The sequence below is a fragment of the Cottoperca gobio genome, chromosome 22 (genome assembly GCF_900634415.1).
Source record: "Cottoperca gobio chromosome 22, fCotGob3.1, whole genome shotgun sequence".
Taxonomy (NCBI): domain Eukaryota; kingdom Metazoa; phylum Chordata; class Actinopteri; order Perciformes; family Bovichtidae; genus Cottoperca; species Cottoperca gobio.
Genome location: NC_041376.1, coordinates 17,179,661 through 17,192,117, shown reverse-complemented (window position 1 = coordinate 17,192,117; position 12,457 = coordinate 17,179,661). Strand labels below are relative to the sequence as shown.

At 41.3% G+C, this 12,457-nt stretch overlaps 1 protein-coding gene across 1 annotated transcript; it reads right to left on the bottom strand.

Moving 5' to 3' along the window:
- Positions 1-3,139: 3,139 nt before the first annotated feature.
- On the bottom strand, positions 3,140-11,856 carry calm1a (calmodulin 1a). The gene is made up of 6 exons (XM_029460100.1): positions 11,647-11,856; positions 5,948-5,978; positions 5,633-5,776; positions 5,429-5,535; positions 4,560-4,695; positions 3,140-4,281 (listed from the first exon to the last, which is right to left on the bottom strand). Exons 1-6 carry the CDS (start codon positions 11,647-11,649, stop codon positions 4,253-4,255), a joined length of 450 nt encoding a protein of 149 aa, XP_029315960.1. The 5' UTR covers positions 11,650-11,856; the 3' UTR covers positions 3,140-4,252.
- Between the last annotated feature and the right edge of the window lie 601 nt (positions 11,857-12,457).

Genomic DNA, 12,457 nt, shown 5'->3' with positions numbered 1-12,457 from the left:
TGATATGAAACAGAAAAGCAGCACATCTCCATATTTGAAAGCCTGAAAACAGCATTTTCTGTCATTTTTGCTTGAAAAATAACTTTAATGATTAATTGTTTATCAAAATAGTTGCCGATTATTTTTCTTTCAACCGATTAATCGTTGCAGCTCTAGTGTGCAGCCTTTACATGCTCTTTGTTTAGCCATATTTCCACGACATTCTATGATTTTTGCAAATTATCCTAATATGTGCACTATTATTCAATTTCCCCTAAATAGTTTGACATTTTGGGAAATACACTTTGTTATCAATCCTTTCATCTAAATGTTGGCAATAAAGCGAATGAGGATATTTTCCAAAATGTCAAAGTATTGCTGTAAAATAAATGTTTGTTTTTAATGCTTTTGGTCTGTTTGTAAAAGCTGATTTTTTTGTTATTTTTTTAGCATGAGCAGCTGTAGTCTCAATAGCTGAAAACAAGAGTGCCAACTACAAAACGATAATTTCATGTAAAGCGCTGAAAAACCGGAGCTCCTATGTAACATTTATATGTGAACAAAATGTAAGTATGAATGGGAGGAATCTGTTACACACAACGTGTTGTGTGAATGCAACCTGGTGATTGTGTTGTCTTTGTGTCCTGTCACTAGGTGAATATACTTTTCTTTTTTTGATTTGATTATAAATACAAAGGATTATTGTTGTATATTTGATTGTTCCAAGTGTATTGTTATTGTTTTAGAAAGTAAATTATAATTCTATTTTCTCGAGGTGTGTTACTGAGATGCAGGAATAAAAGGATGAACTGACGTGAACTCTGTCAGTTCATCCTTTGTGCTGTAAATGAATGACTGAAATAAGGATGATTACCATGACAAAGATAATAAAAATGGTTAAGAACGAGCAGGACTTCTTCGTCTGTTTGTTTCAAATATTGAAAAACTAATGTTTCTTCTGCTCATGCTCAGTTGAGAGAATCTTTACTTTAAGGCTTGATATTTTGGTTAGTACAGACCTGTGTGTGGTGTTCCCTCTCACTGACCTCGGGGCCAGCGGTGTGTGTTACTTTCTCAGGTGTGTGTCAGTCAGTGGATAGGCATGTCCTCCTCGGTGTGTCTTTTATCAGAGGATTACAACGCTGACAGGCTTTGTCCCAGAGTGTCAGGACGCCACAGTTCAATCTCACACACACCGCGGCCCCCCACTGCTGCAGGACTCTCTGGTATCACTAACAATTAGTCTACCTTTAAAGGTCACGACCTCAGCCAAGTACTGCACCTCAATTTAGAGGGTTTTTTCTTAAATGTTTTTATTTTGGTGGCTTCCAGCTTCTCCATTACATTTGTACTTGAGTCTTTTTTGTCATCCACGTTTTCAGCTGTTTACAATGTAATTATAGAACACAAAAATAAAAAAATGGGTTGTTTTTCATTTGAAATACAAATGAAAGAAGGGGTGTTTCAGGGAAATACACATTTTCCACTTCTCCTAAATTTCTTGACGTCTGATGGAGAAGGTGATTCAATTACAAGAGATTTCATCAATGGAATCATATTTCTTCCAAATCCTTCACAGTCTACTCCATGGTCGTTTGTGACTGCACACTACTCAACTAACACAATATCACATGTGTTGAGGGTCTTGTTATTGAACCCTGGTTGATTTCTCCTGAGACTTGACATCCTATTGGACGCCGCTGATCACCAGTCGCTGATTAGTTAGCGTTTAATATTCAGAAAAGAGATACTGTCACTGCAAAACAAAACGGGAGGACACACCAGTGTTTCTAAAGGCTGCACATCATACAGCCTCTGAAATATGTAATGAACTCAACAGTTATGTTTTCTATTGAACATATGACAGTAATAACTGGGGCTGCATGTTCATGGTGCTCACCTGCATGAATCACAATCACAAAAGATATTATATTCTTACATCAATTCGAACATTCTGAAAATGTAGCAAATTTCTTATGGAGCTTGGTGATTTTCACATGAAATAATGATCGATAATAATCTGAATATCTGCTCTTCTGGCTGTCAGGTGGAAAACTGAAATATTTATGTGGGTGAAAGCTGGAGGACAGAGCTGGGGGATTGTGTGTCTGAGTGTGTGTGAGGTGAATCTGAGGCAAAGAATCTTCTGGATCGGAGCGACCCTGTTAATCACGTTGGACTGGCTGCAAGATATATTAATACACTTCAGACAGTTACATAAGTAAAGTTACAAACATGGATAAATCGAACATCTTTGTGTGTTTGCAATAATCAGAATTATCAGCTACATTTGAAATATTGTAGCATCAGTGCCAGTGGTACAAACATGAAGTTATACTGCATACATAGTAAAGCTAGTCTCTTTGTTGGACTGTGAAACTTCCACTGGCTTCATCCGTTAGAGAATATCAGCTTTTGAATCAGAGGAAAGAGGGAGGCATCTCAGGGAGAGGAGACATTTTATGGGTTTTTAAGACGCACTGTAAATCTGTTTTCATCCCTCGCTCTCTTCCTCAAGTCCTGGGTTTCTATTATTGTCTTTCAACCTCCTCATCCCCCCCCCCCTGTCTCCTCAAACTCCCACAGTTTTCTGCTCCCTCTCCTTCCACTTCCACCCACCACATGCCTGGCTCTGTTGCCTAGCAACGCCTCCTCATCTGCAGACAGACATTCTCGATGATCTGGAGAAGTCCCCCCCAACACTGACACGTATATACTAATTGTATCATTAGATTAGTCACGAGTCCATACCAGTCACCAGTGTTTGGGACACTTTGAATAGTCCCGTGTTTTAGAAATTCTCCTTTAACGCAACTCTTCCCTCGTATGGAAAGTGTGATATAGTTTATTGTACTCGTTTATCTGTGCCACACTTCTTCAAGGGAAGATAATTAAAGTAACCATGTTTAAATATATGGGCAGGGTTTGTTCAGTATTACTTTGCTGCTATGCAAATATTCATATTGTATGAAAGACTAGTTACAACTTTCTGTATTATTTTTCTGCTCTCATCGAGCGTTTGTTGAAAACCAGACCAACTTTCTGCTAACAGTTCATTACGGAGGTTTAGCGTCAGCACAGATGAGTCATTTTCTAGCAGCACGTCACCCACAGAATGTGCCTCACAGAGAGAAAACACAAACACACAGACCCAATAAGAGTTAGTTCATGTTTTTTTATTGGAAAAACAAAATGTAAAGACTAGCATGTACAACTTGGAATGCAGATCAACTGAACTGAACAGAACAGTTGGACTGGGCCGGGCCTCGCCGCACCCACACACGCACACACACACGCAAACTCACACACAAACACAAGATAGAAATGCCACAAAGCACCGACCCTGCCCCCACTAAAGTGAAATTAACACCCGCGTAGAATCATGATACACACATAACCTTTGGGGCAATATACTGTACCTAAGCATGCTTCAGTGATAACCACAGATTGTACATTTCCAACTCTGCAAAACCCAATACTCATGATACTGATATTACCCCAAAGTTGCTCTTGTATATCATCCCCTTTAAAGACCACCCAACCCCTCCAAACATACAATACCCAAAAGCCTCAAATCTATGCCCCACCCCAGCTTCCCCCTCAAAAAAGGTAAACACACAAAGGATAACATGAATATCCTGACATGCCAGAAACACAGAATCTAAAATGAGTTCTTAGTTATTCCATTTTTATATTTTTCTTAAAAATATCTCTGTTTCACCGACTTCATTTAGGTGAGCAAACTGCAAAGGTTCCCCTGGTTCACCCCCTCCCATCCATCTGTCACCTAACCCCTCCCACCTCTGTGGGTCCCAGGCCAACCTGAGGCCCAACAACAGCCTTCTGCCATTGGGCTCTCAACAGTAACCCATCTAAAGCTGCATGCATGAAGAACAGAAAAAAGAAAAACAGGAAGTCATAGAAGAAAGGCGATTGGCCAGCCCATAGAATCATCATGACATCAGGCAGATGGAACCAGGAAGCAGAGGAGCAGTGGCCAAACTAGCCAGATGCAGAGAGGCTGCTCAGCTAACGAGTTGAGATCTGATTGGGCAGCTCAGCGCTGGGGGCGGGGATACAAGCCAGTACATGCAGATTCATTTAGAATTTTTCTTTTTACCTTTTTTGAGCTTGTTTATATGGACAGATTTTCAGTTTTCCAACATTCAGTTTAAGTTGTCTATACAGAACAGTATGAATAAATGTAGATTTTTGCAATAAGAGAGGTAAGTGAAACATTTGACTGATTCTTTGTCTCCAATGTGAGCCCAGTTCATTTGGCGGTCATCATCTGAACAAATTCTGTGGGGGGAGGAAACAATAAAACTCATCAGGAACAGCGTTTAATTTGTGTACTTTAAAACAGTGAAACAATCATGATCAGACTAAAATAAACCAGCTATTGGACACAAAGTGACTACATATCTTATGTCCATCATCAGTGTTTGTCAACTTACATCATTTTGCCATTAATAGGAATACTAATGATGGAGAAAAGGACGTGCGTGTGCATAGCTATGCGTTCCTTTATGCATGCAGACTGTATTAGTGTGTGTAAGACAGACTTTGCACTCCTGTACCTTCATAGTTGACTTGTCCGTCTCCATCGATGTCTGCTTCTCTGATCATCTCGTCTACTTCCTCATCTGTCAACTTCTCCCCCAGGTTAGTCATCACATGACGCAGCTCTGCTGCGCTAATGTAACCGTTGCCATCCTGCCCAACAAACATACAGCATAACAGTCACACATCATTTGTAATGAGACAAATGGAGTCTTTGTCAAACATCATTGTCTGCTTAAAGCAACAATATGTAGCAATTTTACCTGAAAATAACAGCTTCAAATCATGGTGATGCTACATCGACTTGTAATAGGGAGAATGGTGCCTCTGTTAGTACCACTCTGCACCCCGAACGCCTGTTCCTGCACTATGTATCTTTTGTGAGCGGGTCGTACAATCTCCCGGGAGAAGAGAGTAAGGCTTTCAACTGCATTCAGTTGATTTCGGTGAAACTGGATCACATTTTATGGAGGAAATGTTTTCTGTTTCCTCTCTGATGTCCTCTGTTTGCTCTGCCTCGACTCCTGTTGATTTACGGAGTTTCCAGATGGACAGAAAGCTTTAGTTGTTGCTAAGGTAACACTAACTGCTGTTAACTGTAGCTGCTGTCAGCTAGTTATCTGTTAGCTCAGTTAGCTGTGCTGCCAGGAAAGGGAGCTCGGCGCACCGGAGGATTGTTGGCGTTTCAGCACTCTGAAACTGAAACTTTGTGATTTGGGCGCCAAGTTTATATTCTTGCATAATTTGGCTTGAAGTTTAGGGACACTGATTTCAGATGAATGAGTTTTGTGTATTAATGCTAAACTGCTGATGATTAAAAACTCTATACATCAAGATTCTTTTTTTAATCTTTATAATGCAAAACGAAACACAAACTTCGTCTTACCTTATCAAAGACCCTGAAGGCCTCCCTGATCTCCTCCTCACTGTCAGTGTCCTTCATCTTCCTTGCCATCATCGTCAGGAACTCGGGAAAATCAATTGTCCCGTTGCCTAGAGGGGGAGAGAAAGGAAGTCATACATACGTCTATAAATAAAACTAGTCCATATAGTTAAAAGTTTAACAAAATCCTTCCCCAATTTAGCTTACCATCTGCGTCCACCTCATTGATCATGTCCTGGAGTTCGGCTTCAGTTGGGTTTTGACCCAGTGACCTCATGACGGTGCCCAGCTCCTTAGTGGTGATGGTCCCATCTCCGTCCTTATCGAACAGGGAGAAGGCCTCCTTGAACTCTGGACAGACACGAGGGGAAGAAGGAACAAGTTGGAGGAAAGGTTTCAAAGAAAATATTAGCAACAGCAGATGTAAAAAGAAAACTGATATTCCATGTGATAACGTATGGACCTATGCAAAGAATGTGTGTTTATTAATAAAGATGGAGTGTTTTTATGTTGTCGCCTTACCTGCAATCTGCTCTTCTGTTAGTTGGTCAGCCTAGAAAACACAAGACAGGAGAAAGGGAAAGAAAAGGAGGGAGAAAAATTAATAATTTTTTAAAACACAAAATAGCTTCGTCTTTCAGGTAAAGGTTGGGACGCAACGAGTGACAGGTTTTGATAAAAACCATGTTCTGGATTTACGCAATATTTATCATTTACTTCCACGATGTTAGTAACTCTACTTCTTAGCCAATTCATCAACAGCCATCACACTTCAACAATCATAATTCAAACGGTACACTACATGGAGTTAGGTGTCAAGGACACGCCCAATAAAACAAGCACGTCATGGGAAAAGTGCGGTGACCAAAATGAGCAAACTCAAAGAAGCACTTGGGATCAGCAAACTGGTATGAACTACACTGTAAGATACAATTTCATATCGTCACAGCAAGTGACCAGTATGAACCACAATCAGATACCGTTTTAAAACATTGACTGATATAGTGGGATGTATGGCTTGTGGATAGCCAAACCTGTGTGTGCATCTGTGTACAACCTTTATGTCATCAAAGTGGATATCTGTGAGGTCTGCCACCAGCATCACTGCTTTCGGTGCTGCTTTTTTCGCCTCTCCACCTCCTCTTCCTCCTCCATCCAGCCTTAACCCACCACCTCCTCTGCGCTGCTTCAGATCCACACCTCTTCCTCCTGCACCTCCCCCAATTGATCCTGTTTTGAGGCTGAGGCCATCTAACGCCCCTCGCACCATCACCAGGCCTTCAGCCAGGCACTCGGCTCGTTTGCCGTTCTGGACCCCCTGTTTTTTAACCTCGGCCAGCTCAGCCTTGGTTCTCTGCAGGCAGTTCCTCAGGTCCTGCATCTCTCTAACCAGGCTGTCCATGCGGCCAGATGACGAGTCCATCAGCATCTGGAGAAATGCTCTGTAGTTCCTCTCCTGCTGCTGGATGAGCTCTTTGTAGTAGTGCTGTTGTTCATCCAAGAGGTCATAGACGGTGGACAGACTCACCAGATCATCCTCTGGTGGGTACAGAGCCACTTTCTTAGGCAGCATGATGAGGGAATGATGGCATGAAGGGCAGGAATGTTGTCTCAGGACAGGAGGAACAGGTGGATGAAAATAATTATGGCCAGACATCTATCAGTCGCTCCTGATTTGTAAAAGTGATAGAGGGAATGGTGGCCAGCCAATTTCGCCATCTCTCTGAATAGTTACATAACTGTATGCTAGAGGCAACAGTTCAAGTTTTGATTTAAGTAGCTGGCAAAGGAGATTATGTTTTTAGTCCTCCTGGATAGGTAGATAGTTGGATGGACTCATAAATAGTGATCAGATGACTGGATAAATGCAGGACTGTCTTTCAATCTATCCAGTGTCAGTGGATGGCTGGATGGATGACAGACGTTTTCACAATCCCTCTGGAGTGGCAAAGGTCAGTGGATTGGTTCTGAGCTGACGGGCGAGGTCTCTCGACCATGAGCTGATGGAAAAGCCGGTCCTTCTGTTGATGTTTTCCTGGTTACTTGTCCATTCGTCTGTCTGTCTCTCAATAAATCTGTCTGCTTGCCTGCTTAACAGCCGATCTTTCTTTCTGTCCTTGTGTCTTGCAGCGCTGCGAGTGTACGTGACCAAACGCTATCCTTCCCTGGCTGCATCTGACTCCAACTGGATATAGAGAACCCCACTCCCTGTGCCTCCATGTCAGTGTGTGTGTGTGTGTGTGTAAGCCTAGGCATGACAGTGAAGGCTTAGCTGTCTGTCCATCTCCGCAGCAGACATACAGTAAAGATGGATGCACAGATGAAGTGTCCACCTCCTGCAGTAGTTCAATAGATGAATAGCCTTCAACACTTTGACAGAGAGAGAGAATGAGTGTGTAGAGGCCAGGCCAGAGGAGGGTACCCAAACATGTCAGGAAAATTGATTTAAGGTGTGTGAGAGTAACAGTGTCCAGACTGGGGGAGGTCACGGGGGTTTTGTGTGCGTCTATGTGCACGTGTTAAACTGTGGCCTGTCATCTGACTGCTACAGTTGCAGCTCCTAGGGAGGATCAGTTGGCTGGTCATCAGACCTCCTGGACAGCATCATGGGTCACACTGACAACAGATTCTGTGAGTGACATTTCCCCAGGAGTTTTCCATGAGTCCCAAATTAAAAGGGACTAAGATTTGCCGATATGTAGCGTTGTGGTTGCAGATTACAACCAACTGAATACCAAGTTCACCTCTCCCTTTCCAAAAGGTCGGTAACGAGCCGCTGAGTGCAAAACCGCAGTAACACCGTGGTATCTTTCAGGAACTCGCTCAGAGGCCATCCTTACCATAACACTACTTTAGGAGAAATTAAATTCAGGCGGCAGTTGGCATAACAGAACTACGGTGACAAAAAGGTAACAAAAAGACACGAAAGGCCCTCTCTAGAGCCAGAGTTTGGTTTGTCCGTTCAGAGCTACTGTAGAAACATGGCGGACTTTGTGGACGAGGACCTGCTCCCAATGTAGATAAGTGCTCATTCTAAGGTAGCGAAAACAACAATTCTTAGGTGAGTGTATATTGAAAACATAATTATGAATATCATATTCCATTTCTGCAAATAGATCCCCCTTAATACTACACACTGGGCCTTTAGTTCTACTTAAAATAAATGAGCCAAAAATGGAAAACTGCCCTTCTTACAAGAATCAATCCATACTGTAACTAATATTAGTAGATACAAGAATGTGCAAGGATGCATTCTAACCAGATGTTCGAAGGATCAAGTGTGTCCTCTACAAGATAGAGCTGTCAACAATATTCAACACGAGATATCACCATTGCTTGTGAATCTTCTCATGTCTTTCCTTTCCACAAGTAATGAGTATACTCTTAAGCATTTGATCCGTGAAAACCCTCATGTAGTTTTCCTCTTACTGTTCTATGCTCTTTTTAATGCTGAAATATTTGACCACAAGCTGATATTTGAATCTTTTTCAGAATGTGTAATGTTGTAACATTAAATGATTACAAAACTGTGTGGAAGTTTTTTTGAAAACACAGAGGTGATGATGATAATAAATACTCTAAATATTGATATCTGATCCTAGCTATATTTTGATTGTGTCTGACCTTAAGGACAGAGAGAATGAGAGGGAGGAAAGGTGAGAATAACGGTCAAAACTGAAATGTTTCACCCACAAGGTATTAGTACTGTCAAGCAATAAATATTAAGCTTTCAGAATTTGGCCGATGATAATGACAGCAAGGATGTTTGCGTGTCTATGCCTGTGTGTGTGTGTGTGTGTGCACTCTAGCGGTGGTTAACAAGCTGCTAACCCCTCTAATACCCCGGCCAAATTCCTCTCAAGCCACTGCAATGCCTGGCAACACAGACCATGTGAGTGCAGCATGTAGGCCCTATGATTTACTTTTACAGCACCCATGGACAGTATCAAGAAATTAAAGGGGAACATTTTCTGATTCCACCACTGCAACTAAATAAATCAAGATTAATCCATGAATACCAACAACAGTTATAAAATGTGGTAATTTTAATAAGAAAATGTTTCTTGGAAAATAACACTATGTAGTCACTATGTTATAAAATAGGTGGTAATTATGAACACATTTGAGTCACCCTCCAACCACAGTAGGAAGACTGACCAGACAAGTCTTTCTCCCTTAACAAGTTCCACAAATGGAAAGAAACCGTAATTATTGCAAGAGTCTCAATCCTACTTCCTACTTCTTGTACTAAACTGTCAACCATGTAGCTATAGCAAACACAATCAAACCATGTAGCACATATGGCAACTAACCCAACAGGTAGCTAAAACAAAGAAATACTACAGAAGCCTGTCAGGGGCCACTTATCCATTTTTAAATAATTTAACAGGAACAATCAAATGAAGTGTCATTGTTTCAACACAGCTCATTCCACTATTGTCATTCATTGTGAAAACCGGTCAGACTACTTTCATTATATAGACTACCAAGCAACTCCGATTTTAAACTCATCTAAAAAGGACTTTAGTAATCCAAAATGAAAGCTACAATAAAGGATGTTATCTTTATATGTATTGTCATGTTGCCTCGAATATCTAAAAAAATTAAAGTTGTATTTGCACAGTGAGACAACAATCCTACTTCAAGAGACAGCTACACCAGTCATTCTACTGATGTGGGGAAAAAACCTTTTTGACCCAGGTCTTCTAGAAAGAGGGAGCTGCTGGTTTTTATTATAAATCAGCAAATATTTCCCACCTGTGATGGCGTTTATAACACTTTACTGTAGTGAATGAGCTGCTGGGACAGAAGGCTGGACACACTCTAGGACACAAACTCCTATGTTAGTCAAGGTGTGCATGTAAGGACTAGAGGATGTGTCAAGGACACAACCAACCAAAACTCCCTTAAAATGTTATCTAGAAAATAATCCGATACAAACATGAATTTAAGTGACAGTGTTAACAGAACTGATGGAGTTAACTGAAGTAGGGGATTTTGCCTGCGTAATGATGGAGCCAGGAACAAACTGTGTTCAGCAGATCGCATGTTTTAAACAATATTTGTGTCCATTTAAGACTTACATATAGCCTGAAGAAAAGTTCAGAAAATCCCTTTTTCCTCACATGATAACATGACTGCATGTGTGTGAATGTAGAAACACCACCAAAGCTTAAACTACAGACAATGACTTGCATATGATGCTCCGGCTCCCGGGGGCTTTTCCAGGGACACTGAAGCTTACATTGTGGACAAACAAACCAGAAGTCACAGTTGTGCAGAACTGCACCCGAACTAGGAGGGAGAGACATATCTATGTTTGTAGGAATAAAAAACTATTTTCTTCTTGCTTGCAATGGTCAGATAGGATTTTCTTCTTACATCAGTCAGTGACAATGTACAGGTGTTACACCATATAATGTGACCTAATTAGGACTCTGTTTTTATCACTGCAGTTTTACAATGGTTACATGTTGTACTTTGATACTTGTTATCGATCATTATTATAGTAACAGTTAGTTAAAATACATGACCCTATATAAATACTATTGGAAGGGTGATAATATGTAATAGCTGCAGTAGAATAAACCGGTGGCCAGAAATGTAGATCTGTCTGTAACGACACCCCTCTTTTTCGCAGCTGAATGTCTAAATGTCTGTGAATCTAACCGGAAACATATTTCGGTGCGATACCGACATCAACAATTACGACTCAACAATACCAATTGCGTTTCCAGCATCACTGCGGAAACAAACTAGCGTTACTACTTTTGATGAGAAAATGGATAGTTGAGCGATGTCAGATACCGGAAAATCAGTCACTGTGGATGTGACATTAGCTGTGATGCTAACATTGGCAGCCAACCGAACCGCCGCAACTACAGCAAATACGTGGCCACCTGTAACAAGTAGTGTTACACTTCAGTGTGGGATAACTACCGTTATCATTTCAATTGCGGGTAAGCGCTTAAGCAACAACGGTACGATAAGCTTCTCGCTCGCAGCGATGAGCCGCTATATCTAGCCACCACAGTGCTAACAGCTAACGTTAGCTGACTCAACGGTATAAGTCCGTTCTACTCGCGCTGCAATAGAGGCTGCAAGATATTTCAACAAAAATACTATCTTGGAGCGACTTCAGAATCCCTGGCTGGCATTCAATCAAATCAACACCATTTCAAGTCGTACATATCACAAATCACTGTTGATAGAATACTCACCATGTCTGTTTGAGTCGAGGACGTCGGTCTGCTAACGCTACAGGGAGAGAGGAAATGGAAGGTTGCTACTGAGCAAGGCTGGCTGGAGGCGGGCGGGCAAGACGAACCACTGCTGTAAGGCTCAATGTATTCTTCCGCACTGTGGGGAAATTCGCTCAATCAGTGAGGCGTCCTCGCTGTTTCTCAGTCTCTGAAACGTCGCACAGACACACGCGCCTCCTGCTGTGCGTGTACCTGTCTTTGGGGTTGTCATGTTTCCTACAGGGAAGTTAATTTATCCTAAATTTTAAGTTTTAAAACTAGTTATTATTTAGAAAGAGAAGCGAAGGATCGGTACAAAAAGATTGTTCTATATTGCATACGGTCCAATATTGGATTAATCACTTATGGAATCTGTGCAATGTGTCGCCTCCAAATTCTCATGAAATTCAGAGCCAGTAATACTATGCTGGAGTAATACTTTGTGTTAGTTTGTGCCGATGTGATTAAATACAGTGTTTAGGAATATACATAGAAAAGCTCTTAAAACAAGGTCTCTACAAGACATGGCCAAAAAAATAACTAATAATGCAGGACCTGCCATATGTATTAAACATATGCAGCATAAACCACACAACCTGGCACCCATCATACATTGTGCTGAGGTATCAGTATTGGCTGGCATCAAAATCATAGACACAATTAAACTCAAAACCCAAATATATTTTTCACATGTGGTCGGAACTAAAATAAATGTGTCACACACGTCTTCCGATTAACTGCAACAGGGTTTCTAAATTGACCTGTAGGCTATGCGTTGACATTATGTAGG

Excerpts from the sequence above, each read along its gene's own strand:
- calm1a (XM_029460100.1), bottom strand. Across the intron at positions 5,536-5,632 it reads CAATGAGGTGGACGCAGATG|GCAACGGGACAATTGATTTT; the intron begins GTAAGCTAAATT and ends CTCCCCCTCTAG. Across the intron at positions 4,282-4,559 it reads CGGACAAGTCAACTATGAAG|AATTTGTTCAGATGATGACC; the intron begins GTACAGGAGTGC and ends CTCCCCCCACAG.